The 24,953-nt window shown below is 37.0% G+C and overlaps 1 protein-coding gene across 1 annotated transcript in view; it reads right to left on the bottom strand.

Annotated features, from left to right (window-relative positions):
* Positions 1-2,319: 2,319 nt before the first annotated feature.
* Positions 2,320-24,953, bottom strand: part of CLVS2 (clavesin 2) — a 67,047-nt gene continuing 44,413 nt past the window's right edge. The window contains exons 4-6 of the mRNA XM_055263021.2: positions 17,822-17,932; positions 10,986-11,206; positions 2,320-3,117 (exon numbers count right to left, since the gene is read on the bottom strand). Coding sequence (XP_055118996.1) covers positions 3,030-3,117; positions 10,986-11,206; positions 17,822-17,932 — 420 coding nt within the window. The 3' untranslated portion in view covers positions 2,320-3,029. The remainder of the gene's footprint in view (positions 3,118-10,985; positions 11,207-17,821; positions 17,933-24,953) is intronic.

The raw sequence follows: 24,953 nt of genomic DNA, 5'->3' as shown, positions 1-24,953 counted from the left end.
AGTATGCTCAAATAAAGGCCTTAAATATCCTTCTTCAAATGATATCTATATTTCACCTATATAATATAGATTTACGTATTTACTTTTTGGAAGAGAGTACAAATAAAATCCATATGCCAGTATCACTGCTTTATTCCATTTTCAAAGAGGCACTTCTTCATATTTCTTAGAGTATATTTTCATGATAATATCTTCCTTCTTAAATAGTAGTCAAAAATGCGGGCAAACATCACTGACAACATAAGAGAAGTTATTTATTTTTAAACCAGCTTTGGAATCACCTGCCCCTGAAATAACTGAAAGAAAAAATATCAGAAATAGAAGATGGAACAGGCAGGGTGAAAGAAGTAAATGGACTACTGGACCACTCTAAGTCAAATGTGGTTAATTCTTTGAAGCCCACAAATTTCAAGTGACAAGACAACTAAAATAGCTCTCGAAGTACAGAGGAAAATTCATTAGGGCAAACAGTCTAGTGTGTTAGTGTGTGTGTAACAGTGTGTGTGTGTGTGTGTGTGTGTACGAGAGACAGAGAGAGTGGAGGTACACTATTGCAATTAAAATACAAGAGTATAGGAGTGCTTATAGGCATACAACTATAGTGTATAGGTTATACATAGACATTGGATGTGACACAGAATATCATGAAGGGAAAAATTCCTAAACAGTGCTAGCTAGCTGGTGCTGATGGGTAAATTTATAAAGTTGAATGAATATCCCTTGACTAAGGTTCACAAACATTACTAGAAAATGAGTTTATTCACAGAGTGAACTAGATATGGTAATTTCAAAAGGCATCATCATTGTAATTTGTTCATTCATTTTAAAATATTTTACACAATCTAGCCAACTCTCAATTGCTCATCTAAAGATGAGCAGTAATGCAATGCAAACTTTCCAAATGTGGGTCTGGGAGACAGTGTGAATTATACTTATAATTAGATAGGCATACACATAAAATATGCCTTTCTAGTTATTTTTATATATGACACTAACTTTACGATAGGGGAAAGAAGCTGCCAATGCTGGTTGACATCTGAAACTGGCAGAATTCTGAAAACTGGCAATAAATGGTACACATCAAGAGAAACTCATGAGAATGAAAAGTTGACTGCCCTCTGCACTTACAATGTTTCTATTTTATTCCAGTGGATTATACTGCCTAAGGTTTATATAGTCTATAAAGCCCATGGCTACAAAATATATGTCAGGTAGGCAAGAATGTAAGAATGTCAATGGTGAGAATTCTTATAAAGGTAACAACTGCTGAGACATGTTGTCCCCAGTGCATTCCAATCTCTGTAAAAGTCACAAGGAGAGCAGAGTGCCTGACAGTCATTATTCTTCTGCACTTGACTGGAGGTTGGCATTATTAAGGTATCTTTCATTTGTGTTAATTAATGTATTTTTACACATATAAGGCAGTCCATTGATACACTGTACATTGGTGTATTCAGCTTGCTTTTACAATTTTTGGCTGCAGAATTATAACAAATTTTGGGAGCTTTTGGCTAAAAAATGTGAAGGCTGACACATGCCTTTATTTTTGTTGGTTTCCAAGAGTTTCTGAGATATTTTTCTTCCAAAAGAATATTTTAACGGTAAACTCTCAATCTCAAAATTTGTTATGGGTGATAACAATCATTTTTTCACATTGAAATTTAAAATTAAAAAATTAAAATTTGCTGTAATTGTATAAATTTTATGAAATAAAATGTTAAAGATGCAAATTTCTAAATCCACATATGAATGATTACATGTTGTCTTAGATGCCTTCCAATAATTTCATTATATCTCCTGAATATAATGTGTTTTTACAGCCTTTTCTGAAAGAAATCGTGGATAAATAGGATCACGAGGATAATTAACTTAAATTTGAAAATAAAATTGGCTTTGTGTCACCTGATGCTACCTACACTATGTTGAGACCTATTGCTTCTTCGAAGGAAAAATATAGTTCAAATAAGATGGCACATATTTAAGATTGCATTATAAATTAACTTGGAATTCCTTTAAATAGGTATACTGAAAGTCAGTTTCACTATTTCTCATTTTCATTAACTTCAGTGGAAGTAGTTTTCCAGAGTTATATCTCATGTAATTATCTATAAGATCATTGAATATCTATGATTTATTTTATAAGCCTGTCACATCAAGGATTTATTAGAGCTCAGTAAAAATATATAGCTGTCAAAACACTATTCACATATGAGTTCTCATTCTCTTAGTCAAAGAGTTTTGGAGGGGAAATGTACTTAGAGTACATTAGGAAGAAATATAATGGGGTCTTGAATAAAGGGCACATTGTGAAGACAGCAATTTAAAAAGAATCCACTCTTTTTTACATTTCTACATCTTAATTGAGGAAACACATCTTTTCACAAGATTCCAAGAATTAAACAAACAACATAGAAGAGTTCAAGTGTTCAGTTTACCAGCTCATCTGCCATTCCTTGCCTCCAAAATGCAAGGCCAATGATAGTTACTAAGATACATTTCTCTGAAATGAAAATCACTAGACAGGAAATACACTAATCATAAAATTTCCTGGAATCATTTAGTTGTGTGTGCCCATTAAGAGAATGTTTGAATACTGACAGAGTTTCAGAGAAAAACAATGAAACAATCACTATGATAGCTGAAATATGGCTTCATAGGAAAGAGGGCTACATTTAATTAGCTTTGATTGTGTCTTTTCTGCTTTTTGTTATAGTTTGTATCACTGGCATAGACTTTTGAGCCAACCTTTTTCCAAACTGAGTTACTACTGAAATTTACAAACTTGACATGAAGATTATATCATATTTACAAAGAACTTGGCACTTACAGAATAAATTATTGACATTTTAAAAATCCAGCCCAGGGCCCCCATGGTTCAGGCCAAGGAAAGCCTGATGCCTTATTATATATTATGCTACATTAACATGAATAAGTCGGTTTCCAGCTGGTAATTCCTCCACAGTGTTGTCCCTGTTGCTGAAAACCAATACTTTCCATTTCTAATCCATGAAGGGGATGTAGAGAAGTTATTAGTCCAGAGAAAGCAATGGTTGCATGTTTTCTTCCTCATTTTTATCCATGCGTTTTAGTACTGTAGGATCCACTACTGATTGAGATCTGGAAAGGATAAAGCCAGCGTCAGTGAGTTATTACCAAGTAATTGTGCAGATGACATTCTCTCCTCTGTCTTTTTGTCATTACTTCCCCCAAGAATGTGAATTCCCTTCCTCTATATCAAGAAATTTATGAATTGTGGATGTTGCACATTTAGAGAAAAACCACTGCTGGTGATGTTTTGCACTGGAGTGAGGAAAAAATCTCCTCTGGCCTTTAAATAGAATAGTGAGCCGCCAATGATTCTAAATAGACAATACGAGGCTTAAGAGCTCTTCACAGTTAGGCAAGATTCTTTTCTTTGAGATATCACAAATTTCTAGTGTAGGATAGATGTTTTCCAATAAAACATCTCCAAATGGAAAAAACATTACAGTGAAATGATTATTATGATAAACTAAATAGAAATAACAGGAGGCTTAATTCCAGTCTTTAAAAAAATATGAAAAACATGCAACAAGAATGCACCTTTTTTTTGACCGTCATTTTTTAACTTTAACGATTGTATCAACAAAAAGATCAAAATTTGTATGTTTCTGTTAAATGTCCTAGTAGAATATCCAAATAAAATCAACCTTCATCTTGAAAATTTCATGGAACAGTTATAGATTTTTAAAAAGTAAAACCCCCTCTTGTTTAGGCAGCAACACTTTATGATTAGGAAAGCACATAATTTGAAAACCCACTTATACATGCCTTTGATAGCAGGTGGGGCTTCTGTCTCAATTTGTCATTAGGAAACAATATGAGAGTGGGAAAGAGGAAAATCAATGAAACATGCTCTGTCATGGCAGGAAGCTGCCATCTTAATAGCTATAGCATTTAGTAAGCAGCTGCCCTTTTAGAATTCTCCTTGGTAATGAATTCTTCCCCTGCTGCTGCATTCCAGCCAATTGGCTTTTGCTGTGGCAATATGCCTCTTAGCAGACCTCATTAACTTCTGAAAAGACTATAAGCTAAAACACAACTGCACATGCAAATGAAAAAGAACAGCAACGGAACTAATTATCAAAGAAAAAATAATTACAGGATTAACTGATAAACTGATTAAATTTAAATAAACTTAAATTATTTCCTAAAGAGGGAATGAAAATGAAGGTGAAAGCATTAAAAAATTGAGAGATTTTGTTTCCTAAGTGTCATTTACACTATTTTATCTCAATATTAAATAGGCATTAGATGCCTATCATGGAAAAAAGGACTTACTAAAGTTGTGTGTGTGAGCATAAGAGAGAATAGATGAGGATATAAGATAATAATAGGATAAGATACAAGTATAAGAATAGGATGAGGAAAAGGACAATAAGGAGAAAGAATAGAGAGAATAGAGATTTTGTGTCACTTTTAAATGCAATAATACATAATCATCTTTATTTAAAGTACATGAATAAAATACTTTTTAACAAAGGAGACAATTGCACAAAAGACTAAGTAATTAGACTTTTAACTTTGTTTTTAGGTAAGACCCAGCCAAGCAAATTGGCTCTCAGATGAATTCATGTTCAAAGAGAAAGAGGCTCATTTAATGTCCTGTGCTAAAGTATTAACTTGACAACTGATATGAACTAGACTGCAAGTTCCATAAGCAGGGACTTTATCAGTTTCTTTCCTTATTGTGAATACAACGTGCATCATAGGGCTTGGAAAAGAGTAAGGTCTTCACGTCTTGACTTCTAGCCAGTAAATAATTTCCATATTGAAAAACTTCAGTATTAAGCACTCAAAATGAAGAGTAATGAGGATAACAGAGAAAGCAATTCTATTTTCTTTATAGAAAATAAATTTTAAATTTTTCATAAAATTAAATATATAAATATTGAGGTATAGCCTAATAATGTTCCATAAGTACCTACCAAAGCTCTTCAGACTGCACAAGGCACAATAGTTAAGCATTTGCCATAATATTCTATTACACATTATACAGACATCATGACTGTTTTTGAAAACAATATTGGAGAATATGACATTTTTAACAAAATATTTTAAATTACAGTGTATTATTCAACCTGGGATTAAGTTTCTAGTTTGCTTTTAGCATGCACTACAGATATGAGGATTGTTGGATGATGAATGCTGATTCCATATGTGAAACAATGCCTCAATCACAGAACAAAAGTGAGTCAGAAACAATTTGCGATTAATTCTTTTTCTTTTTGGTATTTAGTTGTCCCAAGTGTATAGTTATTTTAGTCCAATTTTTTTTTACTCTCTTTTATGACAGAACAGGATTATTTGTGCAGGATCAGAAGTATTAATGAATTGATTTATTCCAGCCACAGCAGAGGGAGCTATCGTTAACTCATACATCTCAGAGGTTTCTGGGGTTTTTTTTTCTTTGTTTTGGTTTTGTTTTGTTTGAGGCGAAGACTCACTGTGTCACCCAGGCTGGAGTGCAGTGGTGCCATCTCTGCTCACTGCAACCTCTGCCTCCAGGGTTCAACTGATGCTCCCACCTCCCCCAAGTAGCCAGGATTACAAGCGTGCACCACCATGCCTGGCTAATTTTTGTATGTTTAGTAGAAATGAGGTTTCACCATGTTGACCAGGCTGGTCTCAAACTCCTGACCTCAAGTGATCCACCCACTTTGGCCTCCCAAAGTGCTGGGATTACAGGCATGGGCCACTGTGCCCAGCCCATCTCAGGGGTTTCTATGCAGCTTCTATTGTTTTCACAATGAATAACTTTTCTTTCTTTCTTGAAAACTAGTAATTTAGATTTAGATATCCAATACTCATTTCTCATGCATCTACAATACATAGTGTTTAAGAAACTAGATTTTGGACAGAAGTAGATCATAACTCCAGTTGCTAATAACAGCAGTTTACTAGCTGTGTGATCACGGGAAGACTAAACTTCCTAAGATTTTGTTCTCTATTTTTTAAGATCGGAAAAATAATACCCACATCACACATTTATAATGAGGATCAGATGCAACGATGCATCCATAAACCCCGGCACATAGACTGGGCGCGGTGGCTCACGCTTGTAATCCCAGCACTTTGGGAGGCCGAGGCGGGCGGATCACGAGGTCAGGAGATGGAGACCACGGTGAAACCCCGTCTCTACTAAAAATACAAAAAAAATTAGCCGGGCGTGGTGGCAGGCGCCTGTAGTCCCAGCTACTCAGAGAGGCTGAGGCAGGAGAATGGCGTGAACCCGGGAGGCGGAGCTTGCAGTGAGCCGAGATTGAGCCACTGCACTCCAGACTGGGTGACACAGCGAGACTCCGTCTCGGAAAAAAAAAAAAAAAAAAACCCCGGCACAAATTCTGGCATATGGTTAAGGAAATGGCTCATGGAATACTATTGCCTATGTACAGATATTAGCATTGCTACTTTGTAGTTATGCAACATGTGGAAGTCACTTACCTTTCCTGTTTCTCAGTCTCTCTATCAATAAAATGGGGATACTACTACTTTATTAGTTGCTTCAAGAAGCAAATGAATCAACATACACAGAGCATTGGAACAGGGTTTGGCACAGAGCAATAATAAATGCTTAACCTTATTCAATAATAATATATTCACTATTCAATAATCAGAAGTACGTATCATGAAAATAAGTACTGTTACTCACTACTGTTATGTGCCAGGCACTATCACAGGCATTGGCGACATAAGGTAAAAGACACTCTCCAGTTCTAAAATACTTAGTCTAGTGAACTTTGTATCTTTACACATGACTATGCTGTTCCTCCATAAATTTATACCAAAAGACAAAGTCATCTTTTTGCATGTCTAGCTACATTTACCCAAAAGAAGAATTATCCACAACTCTTTAGTGATGGAATTATTTTCTCCCTCTTAATCTAAAGATATCATAAAACTACAAAAAGAAAAGGGCCAAGAGGAATCAGTGTGGAACATAGGAGCAATCTTCTCTTGTCGTTGATGGCGAACTGCCATTCCCTGACATAGAGAACACAAGAATCAAGTGCAACACCTTTCTTAATCTCATTCTTCAGGAGTTTTCCATAGAATCATAAATGTTTCATATGATACCAAACAATGCCTAAAACTAATCAGCCCATGACACTGGCAGAAAACTCAGGATTGGGGACATTAATGGGCTATAAGCAAAGTGTGCAGGGGAGAAAACAGTCTAATTAATTGGAGAAAAGAATCAGGATACAAAAGGTGGATAGACTAGGCTATATCTAACAAGATGGGCCTTAATCAATTAAAATAATCTGATTGGAGGACAAACATAAACAATAGGAGGATATGGATTGGTAAGTAAAGAGACTTTCCAGTTTTAGGAACACCCATACGAGTCAGTTTTGGCTGCTTGAACAATAGCAACACTGACAACAACAGTAACCCAAAGAAGCCAGTGAGGTCTATCCTGCAGAGCGAGAACCTGCAACTTAAATGCAAGTGCCAATACCAGGTCAGATGTTCCCTATTCAGTTACGAATACTGCACTTAAAGGGGGCCACTGATGGGCAGCAGAGCACTCCTCCATGCATTCAACTGGTATTTCCTGAGCACCCTCTGTTTTTCCAGGACCTTCTCCAGGCACTGGGGATTCAGAGAATAGGGTAAACATAGGCAATATGGTCTCCTTGAAGCTTACTTTGGGGTGGGGAGCGGGTATAAAATTAAACAAAATCAGCAATTTCACAGGCTAAAAGTGTTATGAAGAGAATCAAATAAAGAAGGGTGATGGACAGGGAGTGACCAGAATGAGGAGGGAACAGGAGGTCTTAGGTGGGTGACAAAGATCAAAAGACTCTTTTGAGGAGCTGACCTTTGATTGGGACCACCCATTTGAAGATGAAGGAAAAGAACATTCCAGGTGGCAGTGACAAGGGCAAAAAGAGAAGACTAGTGTGTCTGAAAAGCAGGGGAAGAGGAAGAAGACGGGATACACCTGGAGGAGAGAGGGAGGCAGGGTCGGATCAGGTAGCATCTTGTAAGCCATGATAAGGAGGTGATTCTATTCATTATATAAATAGCAGTCATTAAAAATATAAAGCCAAGGCCTGCATGGTGGCTCACACCTGTAATCCCAGTGCTTTGAGAGGCCAAGGCATGTGGATTGCTTGAGGCCAGGAGTTTGAGACCAGTCTGGGCAACATAGTGAGACCCGGTCTCTACAAAATAAACAAATAAATAAAAATTAACTAGGCATGGTGACAGGCACTTGTAGTCCCAGCTACTTGTGGAGCTGAGGTGGTAGCATTGCTCGAGCCCAGGGAGGTCGAGGCTGCAGTGAGCCATGATCACGCCACTGCGCTCCAGCCTGGGCAACACAAAGAGAACCTGCCTCAAAAAAATAAAAATAAAAATAAAAATAAAGCCAATATGTGACAAGGTCTGATTTATATTTTAAAAAGATTTTTGGATTGCCATGTGGATAATAAATTGTGAGTAGGGGAGCAGGTAAGGCTGGAATCAACAAGAACAGTTAAATAATTTTTAGGGGGTGGGTGCAGCTGAGCAGAGTGCAGGTGATGTGTAGAAGATATAGAGAAAAATGTGTTCACATGATGGGCCATATGAGGAATCATGCCTCAGGCAGAATGGCTGAAGAAAAAGGGCCTCATTAGCTGACAAAGAAGAAGACTAGTGGACACCGATGACAGCTGCCTCCAAATCCTTATGTAGTTCAGTTCCTGAGAAAGGACCTCTGTGCCACGAAGTGTAGGCAGGCTTTATGTCAGTGGCGCGAAGCACTCCACATCTCATGCAATGGAGCCCTGCTGCACTATATATAGACTACCTAACGCTGAGGATGCAGTATCTGTTTAACAGGGCTGTTGTGAGGATTTAATAAATTAATGTAAAAAAAAGACAGCTAATTCATGATAAGTACCTAGTAAATGATAGATTATAACAACTGTTATCATTAGGATTACTTTATTAGAAGAAAACTATTTTAGGGGAAGTTGCTTTTAACCACTTTTGTTTTTAAAAACTTTTAAATAATTTGATGAAATATATGACTTCTCCCCAGAAAATAAATGCATGACATATACATATAGTACATTCATACCTACACACACAAAATTTTGCATACAACTTTTAGCACTTAACAGAATCCTTTGAGAGCCCATCCATGAACCCCTTAGGAGAGCAGAGATCTCGAGAAGTTCTGTTCTAAAAGAACGGAGTCAAGAAGCCTAAAGTTGGTTTAAATATAAGCTTGCTAACTAGTGGAAAATTAGAGCAGGGAAAGTTTCTGGCCTTTCCGTTCTTTCCAAGGAGTCGTACAGCAGCCTGGAGAGAGGAAATCAACGCACACACATACTAACAACAATCACAACAGAGGCAGCAGCAAAAAAGAGGCCATCCTGGCCAGGCACAGTGGCTCACGCCTGTAATCCTAGCATTTTGGGAGGCCGAGGCAGGTGAATCACGAGGTCAGGAGTTCGAGACCAGCCTGGACAAGATGGTGAAACCCTGTCTCCACTAAAAGTACAAAAATTAGCTGGGTGCAGTGTTGGGAGCCTTTAATCCCAGCTACTTGGGAGGCTGAGGCAGGAGAATCCCCTGAACTAGGGAGGTGGAGGTTGCAGTGAACCATGATCGCGCCGTTGCACTCTAGCCTGGGTGACAGAGCTAGACTCATCTCAAAAAAAAAAAAAAAAAAAAAAAAGACTATCCTTAAAGAACAGGCACATTACTCCATGAGTCAGAGCTATGGGCTTTCATCAGAGAAGGATGCCAGACATTGGCATGACCCGTTCATTGTCCTTGTATCCTCCCTGAGCTAGGTGAGGGGAGACTTGCAGGGGCTACGGTGCCCACATTTCTGTGAATGTGAAATGAACCGCAGAAGTAATATTTGTTACTGTTATCCAGATGGACCCTGAGCTGTTGTTGCCTGGGAAGTCTGAGAAGTACACATCTACTTGTTTGTGACAGAATGCAAACTCAGAGCCAGGTAAGCATTTGTGCATGTCTGACAACTCCCCAGACTATTGACTGAAAGAAGAAAGGCATAAAAGTGCTGTGAGAATCAAAGCAGGTATTTGGACTCTGACTCAACAATGAACTCTATAAAGATTAAAACTGAAGTGAAATACAATGTTTTGTACCAGTAATGTTTAGACCTTTAGACAAAGACTTGGCAGAGATATTGAAAAAGGACCACAAACTTTGAACACGGTGTTTGAACTGGTGTGTGTGGTTGCTTTCTTCAAAAGAAATCTTACACAGAAATCCAATAAATTGCTTACAGGAGAGTTGCTCCCACTGCAGTGGAAACGGGCACTCTCTCTACTCCACCTACTTGGCCTGAGGCACCCCCTCAAAACCCTTGGTTTCTCAGGATACAATTTGAAAACCACCAGATTTGATGACTTCCAAGGGCCCTGTTAGACTGTCTATGAATTTAGAACAACACTAAGTTGAGGTTACCTCAAATTACTTTATCTTTTCCTTAATTGACAAATAATTGCATATATTTATGGAATACAATATGATGGAAAAATACTGCATGATTTCACTTATATGTGGAATCTAAAAAAGTCGAACTCATAGAAATAGACAGTAGAATGGTGGTTACCAAGCACTGGGACGAGGCAGGACGGTTTGGGGGGTGGATGGGGAGATATTTGTCAAAAAGTACAAAGTTTCAATTAGACAAGAAGAATAAGTTTGGGAGATCTATCATACATCAGGGTTACTATAGTTTTCAAATATATGATAATAATGTATTGTATATTTGAAAACTGCTAAGAGAATAAATTTTAAATGTTCTCACTATAAGAAAATGACTATCTTTGTCTCAAAACTCTTACACATGCAATCATAGGGCATAACGAGTTTTAAAATCCCAACAGAAAAATAGAAAGCTTTGAGTTTGACTCAGGATGCCTCTCCCGGCCCTGGCCAGCCCACTCCCCAGTCTACCTCCAGCATACCTCTTCATGGACTTTGGGGAGAGTTCCTTCTCTACTTCCTTCACAGGCATGCTGTAGGAGTCTACATTGTACTCGCTGTCATCGTCATATTCATGGTCTAGCAGTGTTCTTGCCCATGTCCCCATGTCATAAGGAGGCAGCATTCCTCCAAACTCGGAGGGCAGGATCTCAGGATGAATTAGTTGGTGTAGACTGTTCAGGTTGTTACCATGCAAAAATATCTATAAATGCAAGAAGACGGGAGGAAGGGAAAGACACAGAGGAAACTAAATACCATCTAAATCCTACGGGGGGATGTGAGGACAACAATAGCAAATATGAGTTTTCCATGTCTGTTAAAGTACTTTAGCCAGTCATCTACTCTGTAAAACAGGCAGAGCTGGTACTGTTATCCTAATATTTCATACCAAAATCCTGAGGCTCAGACACTTTGAGTAATTTCTGGAAGGTCAGAGAGTTATTGGGTAAAAGAGCTGCAACCACAAATTTGGTTTCCTGCTTCATAGGCAGGGACATGGGCAGAATAATGTGTACATGCTGATCTGTACATCATCCTGGTGTTAGTTGTGCAAACTTGATGATGTGTATAATGAATGCTGTGAAAACAGACCCTTCTCATAAAGGACTCATCAATTACAGAGCCTATGCAAGTTATTACACCCAAAACCTGTCACTTGCAAGGCTTTCTCCTTATCATCAATAAAAATAAGAATACTGTAACCGCTAAATTACTGTTTTATAATGCAAAGTGGATGACGGAAATAACCAAAGTAGATTAGCATCATCATAATGAAAGGCTGAGTGAAGTTCATGTCCCAAAGGACATTATGTCCTGTAATGTTGCCAGTATCTTCTCTGCGAAAGATTCCCATACTGACTGTCCAAATAGAAAAAGAAACAATGAATTAAAAATGTTAAGCTATATGCATACCTTAATTATTTTGTCTAGATAGTGCTTTAAAAAAAAAACTGGAGACATATTCAAGCCACATACTCAAGATTTGTTTTTCCATAAACTGCTACCTTTGCTCTTCTTTCATTTCAGTTTCAAAACTACAGATTGGCCTTCTCTGTTACAACACTGTTGTCTCATCTAAATTTATATAATATTTATTTCAAAATTATAGTTTATAAGTAACAAACATAATTTCATTCTTGAGTTCAAGAAGAATAAGCTAACACATTCATATTTGCTTTCTGTACCTTTAGAATCCACTGAAGTAAATACATTGGAAAACAAAGAAATATTACTCTACAATATCAAATAAAATTAGAAAATGGTAGTTGCCACTTAATAAGCATTTTCAACAAATTATAGAAGAGTAAAAGCAGATAACAGCAGGTCACTGGTCAAAATAGGCAGAGCAAACAGCTGCCTGGAGTACATGACATGAGGACCACATCTGCCCCAAAGTACACGTGGTTAACTGCAAACTTTATACCTTCCCTCTCCTGTATGAGGGCACAACAGCTAGTATTTATATCCAGGAAAACACATGTGCACCCCTGTGTTCTTCTTATAAGAAGAAATGAAAATAATTTTCCTATGAAAGTTAAGTTATGGCACGTGCAACCCTTATTTTATTAGATATATAACTCTTATTTTATCAGATGGGATCATTCACATAAGAAATCTTCTTCAACTCATGCAAGAGTCATGGTAATAAATCCTTGGAGCAGTCAATGTAATCCTAACACACTACTTCCTCTCTCTTCTCTAACACTGTGTTGCCTCCTTCCACAGCATCATTTTCCGCTTTGGCCTTGCTTCCACTTTCACTAAGAAAATAGGACAACCAGATGACATCAACCCACCCACCAGCATCTGTGTCTATGTATTTTGCCTTCACTGCTAGTACAATGAACAGATAAACCCTACAAAGGGCAACCTCTCCACCTGCGCACTAGAATTCATCCTCTCTCCCCTACTCGGTTGTATTTCTTAACAGTTCTCTCCTCTCTCTCACACATCCTCAGATTTCCTCTCTCTGCTGGATCTTTCCCATCAGAGAAAGAATATCCTGACTCCACTCCCCCCACACAGACACATAAAACCTCTCTCGGTCCTACTTCCATCTCCAGTTGCTTTCCTATTTCTCTCCTTCTCTTTATAGCAACATTCACCCAAGGACTTGTCTATATTCATAGTCCAAATACTCTCCTCATTTTTCCTAAATGGAATCCAGTCTGGCTTTGTCTCTTACCACTGAATGAAAACAACTTTTGTCAAGGTCCTTCTCATTGCTAAATTCAGTATCCAATTCCCAGTCCTTATATATCTTTCACCCTCAGTAGCAATGGATATAATAGATGACTCTGTTTATTGAAACATTTTCTTCATGCAGCTCTGATTTTCTCCTACCATCCTAAATACTTCTTGGCAGTCTCTTTTGCTGATTGCCCTAATATCTTGTTTGTTTGTTTGTTTGTTTTTAGATGGAGTCTTACTCTGTCACCCAGGCTAGAGTGTAGTGCTGCAATCTCAGCTCACTGCAACCTCTGCCTCCTGGGTTCAAGTGATTCCCCTGCCTCAGCCTCTGGAGTAGCTGGGACTACAGGCGTGCCATCATGCCCAGTTAATTTTTTTGTATTTTAGTAGAGATGGGGTTTCCCCATGTTAGCCAGGATGGTCTTGATCTCCTGACCTCATAATCCACTCGCCTTGGCCTCCCAAAGTGCTGGGATTACAGGCGTGAGCCACTGCGCCCAGCCTGATTTTCCTAATATTTTAACTGGAGAACTACTGGTCTCAGTCTTTGGATTTTTTCTCTTCTTTAACTATACTTTCTCATTGGTGATTTCATTAAGTTCATTTTATTCAGTCAGTGGCTTTAAAATAATGTCCCTGCACTAGAAATGTATGTCTTGAATCCAGGCCCCTTTTTCAACCTCCATAACTGTATTTCCACTCTCCACTTAAAATATCCACTTAAATATTCAATGGCTGCTGCAAATTTAACGTGTTCAAAATTGTACTCACAATCTTCCCCCACCTCAAATATGCTCCTCCCTATCTCCAACATCAGTTAATGGTGTCACTATTCTTCCACTTTCTCAGACAAAAGCTTTCAACTCAGCCTTTTACTCCCCTCATCATCTCAGTTGTCAGTAAATCTTTTTGGTGCTATCCTCAAAATGTATCCCGAATCCAACCATTCTGATTAGCTCTACCCCTGCACCCATAACACAGCTACTATCCTTTCAGCTGTGCTCTTGCATGAGCCTCCTAACTGTCCTCTCTATATCCACTCTTCCACCTACACTCTATTCTCAACAGGGCAGCCAGAATGACCATGTCAAAATATAAGTCAGGTCATATCTTTCTGCTCACAATTCCCCATTGACTTCTTTCTCTTAGCATGAAACTATAAGGTCCTATAAGAATTACTTCTTTGAACACATCTCCTTCTATGCACTTGCCTCAGAACATTTATAACGGATATTTCTTCCGTCTGGAGATTTCTACTCCCAAATGTCCTCATGGCTTGTTGACCTACATCCTGCACATCTCTTCTTAAAATTCCCCTTGTCAGGAAGGCCTTCCTTGGTAAACCTATTTAATACTGTAACCCTGCCCAACCTGGGAAGCCTATCCACTTTCTATGTATCATGTTTCTTGACAGCACCTCCCATCGTCTAATATATCATATAATTTCCTTACTTAAATCATGCATATATTGTCTTGGCAATTCAGTAAGTGTAATGCTCTTATTTCTCCAAAGCCAAGATTTGTTGAAAAAATATATATTATATGATGATGCGCTTTTAGAACTCTTACATGTGAATTGCATCTCTGGACCAGGCAGTAAAAATGCACTGCAATTGCCCTATTATTAAGTTTCTACTTTTGGATTTTTCTTTGTTTTCACTAGTTCTGTGTAATAACATCATTTATTAACATTTTACTATTTTTCTCTCCTCATATTTTTTTCTCTTTCTCCATTTCATGCAAGAAGTCTGGTCCTTGTTGGTTCCTATGCCTCTGAATACCTTACAGTTCTGAGAATTAGCCTGAATAATACTTCCATTTTTTATTTTACTTTTCTGTACTGTGCCATTAAAGAGATTATGCTAGGTGATCTGGAGTGGAAAAGAATAGATGAAAGACTTTTGAGAATCATCAAGGAGTAGAAGACAACATTGGCCATATTGACTAAGAGGAAGAAATTTGTGCCAATTAGTAGGAAAACCTGTTTCCCATCAACTTTTAAGTAGCAGGAGCACAACTATTGACTTGCTGAAGAATGAATGCACTAAGGTAGTGGGTTTCCTTGGATTTTAGCTTCTGCAAAGATACCCCTTTTTCACAGATAACTTGGGAGCAGTAGGAGACCTTAGTTTAAGGAACTAATATTGGTTTGAACAGTGAGGACATCAGAAGTGGCCATGATGGATGGGAAGTTTGGCTCTGCGTGAAAGACTCCAGATACTGGTGAGTTTTTGAGGGAAAAGGACACTTGTACTAAGAGTGATATTCCCAGCAGCCCAGTAAGTTGGAGACTCAAAGCCAAATTTAATTTAATTTAAGAAAATGAAGACACAGGTGATTCTTGCACACCTAAATTTGTAGAAAAAGATTCACAACTGCTTCTTCAGTTCTCTTTTACTAGTTTTTCAGCACATAGACTTATAGCATCTGAAGCATAAGGTGCGTGAGTAATATTGTGATACTGACTCACTTGGAATACCAGTGAAGAAATTTAATAGCTTTGCACTGTGTATTGATTATATAAGTAGAAATTTAAAGTATTTAAACATAGAATTATTTTCTCATATGAAAATTTCCAAGTCATATAATTTTAACTAAAATGGTAAAGTTTAGATACCTTCCTTCCATCTGGAATAATGCTAGCAGTGCATACTTCTAGGTTGTCAAAGCTGTCCAATTCAATTACAAAACCCCAAAACGCAGTGCACTCGTTTCCCAGAATTGATCCTCTTCAGTCTTTTTCAACAGAGCAGAATCATGTTAAAAATAATTTCAGAACAAGTAACCCCTGTATTCAGTGACCTTCAAGGGCTTCAAATTTCACTCTGACTGAAAGCCCAGATTCCAGCAATGGTATATGAGTCCCTATGCGATCTGGTACAACACAGTCCCTCCTATCCCATCCTCTACCACCTACTCCATCCCCTATCATCTTCCCCCATAGCTTATTCTGCTCCAGCTTTTCTACCTTTTTGCTGTTTGTCAAATACACTAGGCATGTTTCTACCTAAAGACATTTGTCTTTGCTATTCCTTCTGCTTGAAACTCTCCTTCCCATAAATTCACGTGTCCGGCTCTACTGTCTGCTAGCTGTGATTCAGAGCAAATTGGTTAACCTTCCAAGCCTCATTTTTCCATCCATAAAATGAGAAAAATAACAATATATATTCCAAAGTGGTGTTGTAAGTAGTAAATGAGTTAACGTATGCAAAGCACTGAGAATAGCATGTGGCATTGAGTGAATACTGTATAAGCATTCACTAGTATAATTTGTACTAAAAGCCCCTGCAGGTTTTTTGGATCACTTGATCATCCTTTCATTAAAGCAAATCTTGAAAAACACTTGTGAGGCACTTCAATACACTTTCTGAATTCCAAAATGTGAATTAATTTAATACTTGGTGGTAGAAACAATTTTTACTATAAATTATAATTGTTCATAGAATTCTTCCTCCTAAACTACTAAAACATTGTCAACAAATTCATTTACAGTAAACCCTCTGTTCACTAATGCTTTATATGAACATGTAATTATTGCACTTTCAGGAGTGCAAATTCATTTACAGTAAACCCTTTGTTCATTAATGCTTGATATGGATATGTAATTATTGCACTTTCACACTCACAATAAAGCTTCTACCTGAAGTGCCTTCTAGGTCATTGAGAAACATGGAAAATTATCTTCCATATAGATTTAGAGGAAAGTGTATTTTGCTCTTCCCAGTTTTCATTTGAAAACTGGGAACAGCACCAGGAAGTAAAAATAGCTCTATCCATAGGGCTGAAATATTTGGGTTTGTATACTAGCTCTGCAACTTTTCTTCTGTGTATGTGAGTAAGCAGGTTATTTATCCATTTCAGGACTTAGTTTCTTCAGCTCTAAAACAGGAAATAATGGTTACTAAATTTACTTTTCAGAGCTGTTGCAAGAATTAGTGAAATGTACATCGAGATGTATTTTAATAAAAATAATGTGTTCAGTATTTACCTTGTGCCCTACATTGTATTAAATGTTTTACATAAATAATCTCAATCTCAGAAAAATTATTTTGTTTTATGCACTTTGACTATCCTCATTGTTAGATGAAAGTGAATTTAAAGAGACTTCAAGTAACATGTAATTTAAAGAAATATTAAAATTTCCACACATTAGCATTCTTTTCAAAGTGTGTGATTGATCATGATAATCATTGTAAAAAATTATATTAGATACCACAGATTTCACTACATTCATTGCAGTACATACTGTGAAAAAAAATCCACTTACCAGCATATAAAATTATAACTTTTGTTTAGACTTTACTTCAAATTAAATGCATTAATAACACTATAGTAACATAGCATAAGAGATTTTTTTTTGGCCTTTAAATTGAGTCTTTAACACACAATGAATGTGCTAAAATGTCCTCCTTTTTGTGAGCGAGTAGGAGAGCTAGCTTTTAAATGCTTCTTTCACAGATACACTGTTCGCAACCACAAGATCTGGAAGAATCTTAAAATGTCTTCTATGTTGATTTATATACAATGTAGAAGTACATTTTACTATAGCTAACATTATATACACATTATGCATCATAATTCATTGGATGGGGGAGGAGAAAGGATTAAAAAACAAAGCAACAAATACCCTTTTCCGAGTTTTCTCCTTCAGGAAAGGCCGGATCACGGTGTACAGGGCATGGATATACCATGGTTGATTAACAAAATGAATTCCTCCAAATCGCGCTGGGAAACTATCCTAGAGTAAATGGAGAAAAAAACAATCAAAATATGCTTTAATAGACTGAGAAGGTTTAGGAAAGGTTATATGGTATACAAATTTATTCTTTCACATACTTAGATGAAATTATCTGTAGAGTTAAGGAGAGAAAAGAAGAACCTTATCACCTTAAACGTTGTACTTTTCATACAGTAACTGAAGCAATGTATAAAATCAAATCCTTCCTAAGAATAGGTTATTGATAAGAATTTCAGCATTTTTAGGAGGGTCGTATTTTAAGCCTGTAAACTGCTAATAGTACAGGCCAAGAAACAAAAACAAAAGTCATTAGAGATTTGTCAAATAATGAATCTACATTGTATAAAGGTTTCCTTTAAATCCCTATGTAGTCATCTGTAGTGTGAGCAACGTCAGACACAAAACTGACTTTATTCTCGTTATCTTATTTTATCAATTTTGTTACAAACATTATCTTTTCCTTATTTTAACTACAAAAAAGTAACATGCTTAAGCAAAACAAAAATGCAGAGTTGTACTGTAAGAAACTTAAGGATGCGTTTTGCCAGGTTAAATGAAAATTGAAGCTCTCTGATCTCACTCCACAGGAGGAAAATGTAAAGCCAACCTCCTCCTCTTCCTACCCATGATTAAACAGGTACAGCCCTCGCCCATTCCAAAATATGAAGGGGACCCTTAAGCCAAATGAATGGCAACATTTGACATTGCACTTGAGTATATTAACGATTCTACATAAATGGATCCGATTCTTGCTACTCTTTCAAAATTACACATTGAACTGACTACAAAGGTCTTCTTTAAAAAGAAAAAAAAAAAAAACTAGCCTAGCAGAAGTGCCTCTGAAGTGGCATCATAATACTTGGCATTCTTCTGAATTCTATTTAGAGCATGAGCAGGAAGAAAGGAAAAGTAAAGGAACTACAATAATTGTATTTTTTTCAATTTAAATGTTCTCTTGAATAAGAGTCTCTGGTCAAAAACTTGCAGGGCATAACCCCATAAAAATATTTTGTTTTTATTTTGGACACTTAGGAGCAGTAGTGAATTAATCTAGTATTTGCATATTGATTTGCAGAGCTGCCAAATTTCATTTTGCAAAGCAACTTCTATCTCCAAGAATAATACCCTATAAAGCAATAGTAGTTCAATAAATAATAAAATAGCTTAAGATAAAACGTTTACTTTTTATGCCACTGTCTTACTTCTTTTGTAAATATGTGGTTTTCATTCACTGGGAGGTTATTATAATAATAAAATGAATCAGAAATACAGGCATAGTATATTTTAAAGTTATGAAATATGTATAAATAAAAAGAAGATAGTATATACCTAAATAATGAAGAGAATACTAAGACAAATACTCATGTACCTTATTATTATTATTAATAATTATTATTTCACCTGGATATGGGAGTGATAGAGAGGTTTCCTTACAGGTTTCCTGGCCAGCAGGTATTTTCCTAGTTTAGCGTTTCCCTAAGAATGTAGCACCTATAGGAATGAGGTCTCGCATCCAGTCCCCCACTTGCCCTCAATGTGTGCAAGCCTAGTCTTTCCTCCTGAGCACCCTACAATTCAGGCAACCACTATTCTCCAAAGTTCTAGGTTCCTGTAGTTAAGAATTTCCTCCCAGACTTCACCTACTCTCCTGTTTTTCTCCTGTAGATTTCTGTGTGTGCTTGGATTAGAAGGATTTGTCTCACGTTCCTGAGAGTTCAGCAATGCACCTGGAAATATTTTTGTGATGAAACCAACATCTTGGTACTTTATGGCAAAAAGATCTTTAAAAATTGTTAACCTGCTGCACTACCTGAAGCAATCTCTAGAATAAAACTAAAGGAATACCAGCTATTAAACCAAAAGTCTTGGCTCAAGTGATTATTATTATTTTTTTTTATTTTTATTTTTTTTGAGACTGAGTTTCACTCCTATTACCCAGGCTAGAGTGCAATGGTGCAATCTCGGCTTACTGCAATTTCCTCCTCCCGGGTTCAAGTGATTCTCCTGCCTCAGTCTCCTGAGTAGCTGGGATTACAGGCATGCACCACCACACCTGGCTAATTTTGTATTTTTAGTGGAGACAGAGTTTAACCATGTTGGTCAGACTGGTCTCAAACTCCTGACCTCAGATGACCCGCCCACCTTGGCCTCCCAAAGTGCTGGGATTACAGGTGTGAGCTACTGCACCTGGCCAGCTCAAATGATTCTTAAACTTTGAGAATCACAAGAAGGTCATGCTTCTTCTTCTTTCCTGAAAAACATGAATATGCAAACATATACACATAACTTGCACACAATGTCATGGGCTTTCTTGGACACATCTTTAGATATACTTGATCAATACCCAATCACAGTTGAGGCAGAGTGAAAGAGCAGGGAAATCTCTGACTTTGCAATCAAGTAGATTTAGCTTAAAATTCTGGCTTAGTGTCACCTGTCAGGCATCAAAGTCCAAAACAAGAGCATAGTCCTTGATTTCTTTCTTTCCCTCACTGTGATCTTCCTCGCTTCCAATCATGCCCAACTGCATGTCATTTTCCGCCTCCCCTTCACTTCTGTGGTCAACATGCTGTTTTACAGCTTGTTAACTGTTCTCTCCCACACACCTACTGTGGCCTTCCCTCCCTTTGAGTATAATCTGGTTTTACTAATCCCTTAAGACTTAGCTCCAAAAACATCATTTCCAGGAAGTTTTTTTGATCTCTTCTCTCACTTCTCACTCATAAAAGCCCACTCTCTGCCATCACTAGCAAAAGCCTGGGTCCATCACTGCACTTGCCATATGACCCTGAAACTGTCTCTTTGTCTGCCTCCACTATTAAACCATGAGCTCCTTAAATGCAGAGGTTACATGTTCTGTACGGTCTATTGGTGCCTGGCCTGTAATCCATTTCCACTCACATCATCCCCTACCCTATAAGGTGGAAATGGAAGGTTAAACATAGCATTCTAAATGGGAGAGTTCTGCCAATGAGATGTACCTGAGCAAGATTTAAGGGACCAAAGGGAGGCAGTAGTCACCTTTTTGTTGCAGTGGCAGCTGCTAAGCACCTTATTAGCTGAGAGATTGTTTGCAGCAATGTCTGAATCCCACCTTCCTCTTTCTAGGTGTCACTTAGAGGTGAGAGGCCTCCGGGACAGCAATAGCCAAGGTGGGCACTAGTTTCTTGACTCTGAATCACTTCCACAGGGATGTGGCCTCAAAACCAAGGATTCAGCTGCAGTCCTCCTTTAACTTCCACTGCCCTATGTCTTCCAGTGAGGCCTTAAACACTAACTCCCTGTATTAAATCTGTTTGTTCTTGAACTATCCAAAGAGATTTCTGTTTTGTTGTACTGAACTCTGAGCCAGACTGTGCCTCATTCATCTTTATATTCCCAGAATTTCAAAAATGTGATGTGTGTGTGTGTGTGTGTATGTCCCAGAAGAGGTAGATAAATGTTCACTGAATAGGCCTAGATACAAACTATTTAAGTAAACTATTTATCTTCTCTGATTCACAATTTCCTTATCTGTAAAATGGGAACAACACTTAATAGGATTACTGATCACTCACAATATCTGTTAATTATTCAGCACACCCTCTAGATACAGGGTTACCGTATTAACCACCAGCCCCATCTTACAAACGTGGAAATGACCATGGAGGAGTGAAAGGAAAATAAAATGTCAAGACATCAAACTCAGTAAGCCAAAGGGAAAAGTTAAGCTTGGAAACTGAGTCACACAAAAAACTACCTTTGTTCCTAAATAGATAGCTGCAAGATAGAAGGCCACATAGCTTCCCAAGTGGTCTCCCTCATCCTGACAATCTAAATTAACAGCTTATCTTCACAGGTCCAGGACAAAGACAAGACTAGAAATCATCCCTCTACCAGCCGAGACAAATGCAGATTTACCAAGTAGTAGGAGATGAATGCATAATTGACTGTTCTTCTAGACCCTCCCTTCACACCTAATATGTAGATTCAGTGGGCAGCTAATCAAAGCTTCACAAGAATGTGACCCCTTATCTCACTACTTATCCTCCCTTGTTTTTTTTTGTTTTCTTTCCCCTTTCCCTCCTGACCACTCATCTCTCCTTAAGTACTGAAGTCCTCAAAATGCTCTCTGGAAAAAAACACAGGCCATAGATCCTACTGTGGCTTGGGTCTCCTTTTCCCAGGCACGTCCTCAACCTTGGTGAAATAAGCCTCTAAATTGATTGAGATCTATCTAAAGCACTTTTGGTTTTACAGAGGTAGTTTCACACTGTGGTTTAAGTGGCAGTTGTTTGACCTACAAAGTACAAAGTAATAATAAAACTCACAATATACAATATGCCAATCATTGACTCTGCTGGCTACACAGTTCTTCACTGGAGACAATGAAATAGAATGGCCTGGCAATCAGAAAGAGTGCAGCCAAGATGGGTTGAAAAAAGGTAATGAAATTTCTAACTTCCAAATGGTTTTGCCAATTCACCTGCTTCCACTCCCTTTTTTTTCTTTGAGCAAAGCACTTTGTGCCTAATGCAAAGATTGACTTGCCTCAATGCTTCAATTAATGGAAAGTTGGATGTCATTTATGGGGTAAATTAATTGATATGTATCATTATACGTGTGTGTGTATGTGCATCAGTGAATTATTCATATATTTCTAGCAAAAACATGTTTGCTTCACATATCTAACTATTCAAAAAGAAAAAGTAAAGAATCTGAACCATAGCATATTATTCTAACTTTTAAATAAATTTTGATGAAACACAAAAATGATGTGTTAGGATAAATACTATTACAAGTAATATTGTCTGATTTATGAAGAAAATAAATCAGTATAATTTCTGGTACAGTCAGTCAGGATACAGTTTATGGCTCCAAATGAGAGCAAAATGAACTTTTCTATGAGAATTAAATCCACAACTTTGGTCACAAGTAACACTGTCTAGGGTCCTAAACCAATCAGTTGTGTTAATATGTGTTTTCAGTGTGAACATAAGCAGAAATTGTATGTGTAATTTACTTATTTAAAATTAAATCTATCAGCCTTTAAAATATTTTTTTAATCACTCTCTTGTACTTTTTTGAAACATTTAGCTTCAACTACTATAGGCCCCATAGCAAAGGGCATATAGTGATAAGGTGTATCACCCAGCACCTAGAAATTACATGTTTAATTCCATAACTCTACCCATAAAATTATACTAGGACCTAAAATATTGCATTATTCCTACTTGACACTAAGAATACACTATGTGTATACATATAAAAGATACTTACTCTAGACATATTCAGTACAAAAAAGTATAATTTAAAAAAATCGCTCATAATTTTACCAACCAGAGGAAGACACAATACTCTAAGAATCTTGATGTATGCTCTCAAGTTTTTTTCCAAGTTTTATATAGATGATATGAAACTTGATGTACCTCTCTGGAATTATGATAATAGTTATTGGTAATGGCTGAGAGGTGTACAACATATATAATACCACTCTTTCTGAAAGTGATTTGGTTTAGAGAGTAGAAGTGATTTTGTGGCAGTTGGTATTGCTAATTCCCTCAGGAACATCACTATTAGCTTCCTTCAGATGTGTTTGAATTTAAGTTTGGTCTGCCTTGACATGCTAACCACACCGTGATTCCCTAAATATGACTTTTGGGGGTATCTTTTCTAGATAGTATAACAGCATTTGTGTACCTTGTATCCATTTTTTAGAATGTTGTATTAGCTATTTGTATACCAGTCTTATTCATCTTCTGGAAGGTTCTGATTCCTGAAGAAAGTCATGCTTTTCCCAGTTCCAAATCTCTGCTCATTATCACTAGTGGACAGACAGATCCAGGCAAGCCATTCACTTGCTTTCCTGATGAAAGCAAAGATTTTTACCAAAACATTCCAACCAGTGTCTTCTGCCAAATTGAGAAGAGACGGCCAGGAAACTATTTAATTACCAGCTAATTGGAATGTTTTTTCTGTGCCTCACTTATAACTGGTAATGAGCCATATTTGAATGAATGGATTGAAAACAAAATATTTCTTCCTTCATACAGAGATAAGAGTTTAATTTGGGATTGTACACATGACAGAGAAAGCTCCACCTCTGTCCACTTAACTTTCATTCCTCATTAAAATCTCATGCTGTCCTGGCAGACACACAATAAAGGAACTTGATTAGATGCAAGGAATTGTGTAGAAGCCAAATTTCACCCGAAAAAAAGTAATTAATCTGATATATAGGAAAGTAATAATAAATAATATTTTTTCTTACCAAGTTATTTAACACTTAGGAGTTTGCCGTCAGAGAAAAGAGAAAAAAAGATAATTGAATGGCTTAAAAAATGAATAGTCAATTCCTGTTACAGGAGACGTCAGTCTCTAGAGATATACAACACTGCATTTTAAAATAAATGGTTAGAAAGGGTTTTTACTTGACAAGCATTCTCTAAACGTAATGCACATGAATCACATATTTACATTTTCATGATTCTTTAAAAATAGTGTCTCAATTTTAATAACTGTCTTAAGAAATAATATGGATTTACCATGATGAATCACTTAAAATAGTGATTAAAATGATACAATCATTTCCCATTAATATGTGGCTTTGTAGGTAACTTTTTTTAGAATATTCAATTTTTGAAACACAAATATATTTTGAAATAATTGTGCCCTCTCAAATGCTAAAATCTTAATTCAAAATATGCACTAGAATGTAGATAACTTTTTAGCATTAATTTTTAAATTGAAAATTGATGTTCTAGGTTCACATCTAGATACTTTATAGTACCTCTTTAAGACCCTCAGCCAAATGCCAGCTATTGTTTAAATTTTCCATCATGAATATAATTGTGTCAACATGTATTTCTCTTAAGTGTAGTCAACAGAATATGCTCTATCCAAAGGCATACATATCCTTTCTGCCATTAGTATTAAAAAAAATTATCATTTCCCCATTCTATACGTGTTAATATTGGCTAAAGAAGACTTCACAATACTGTGACTCCTAGAAAATCTCTCTTTTGCCCTGTCACTCCCCTTT

Source organism: Symphalangus syndactylus, chromosome 2, assembly GCF_028878055.3.
Source record: "Symphalangus syndactylus isolate Jambi chromosome 2, NHGRI_mSymSyn1-v2.1_pri, whole genome shotgun sequence".
Lineage (NCBI taxonomy): Eukaryota > Metazoa > Chordata > Mammalia > Primates > Hylobatidae > Symphalangus > Symphalangus syndactylus.
The sequence above is the reverse complement of the archived record's forward strand: the minus strand, read 5'-3'. Positions and strand labels throughout refer to the sequence as shown.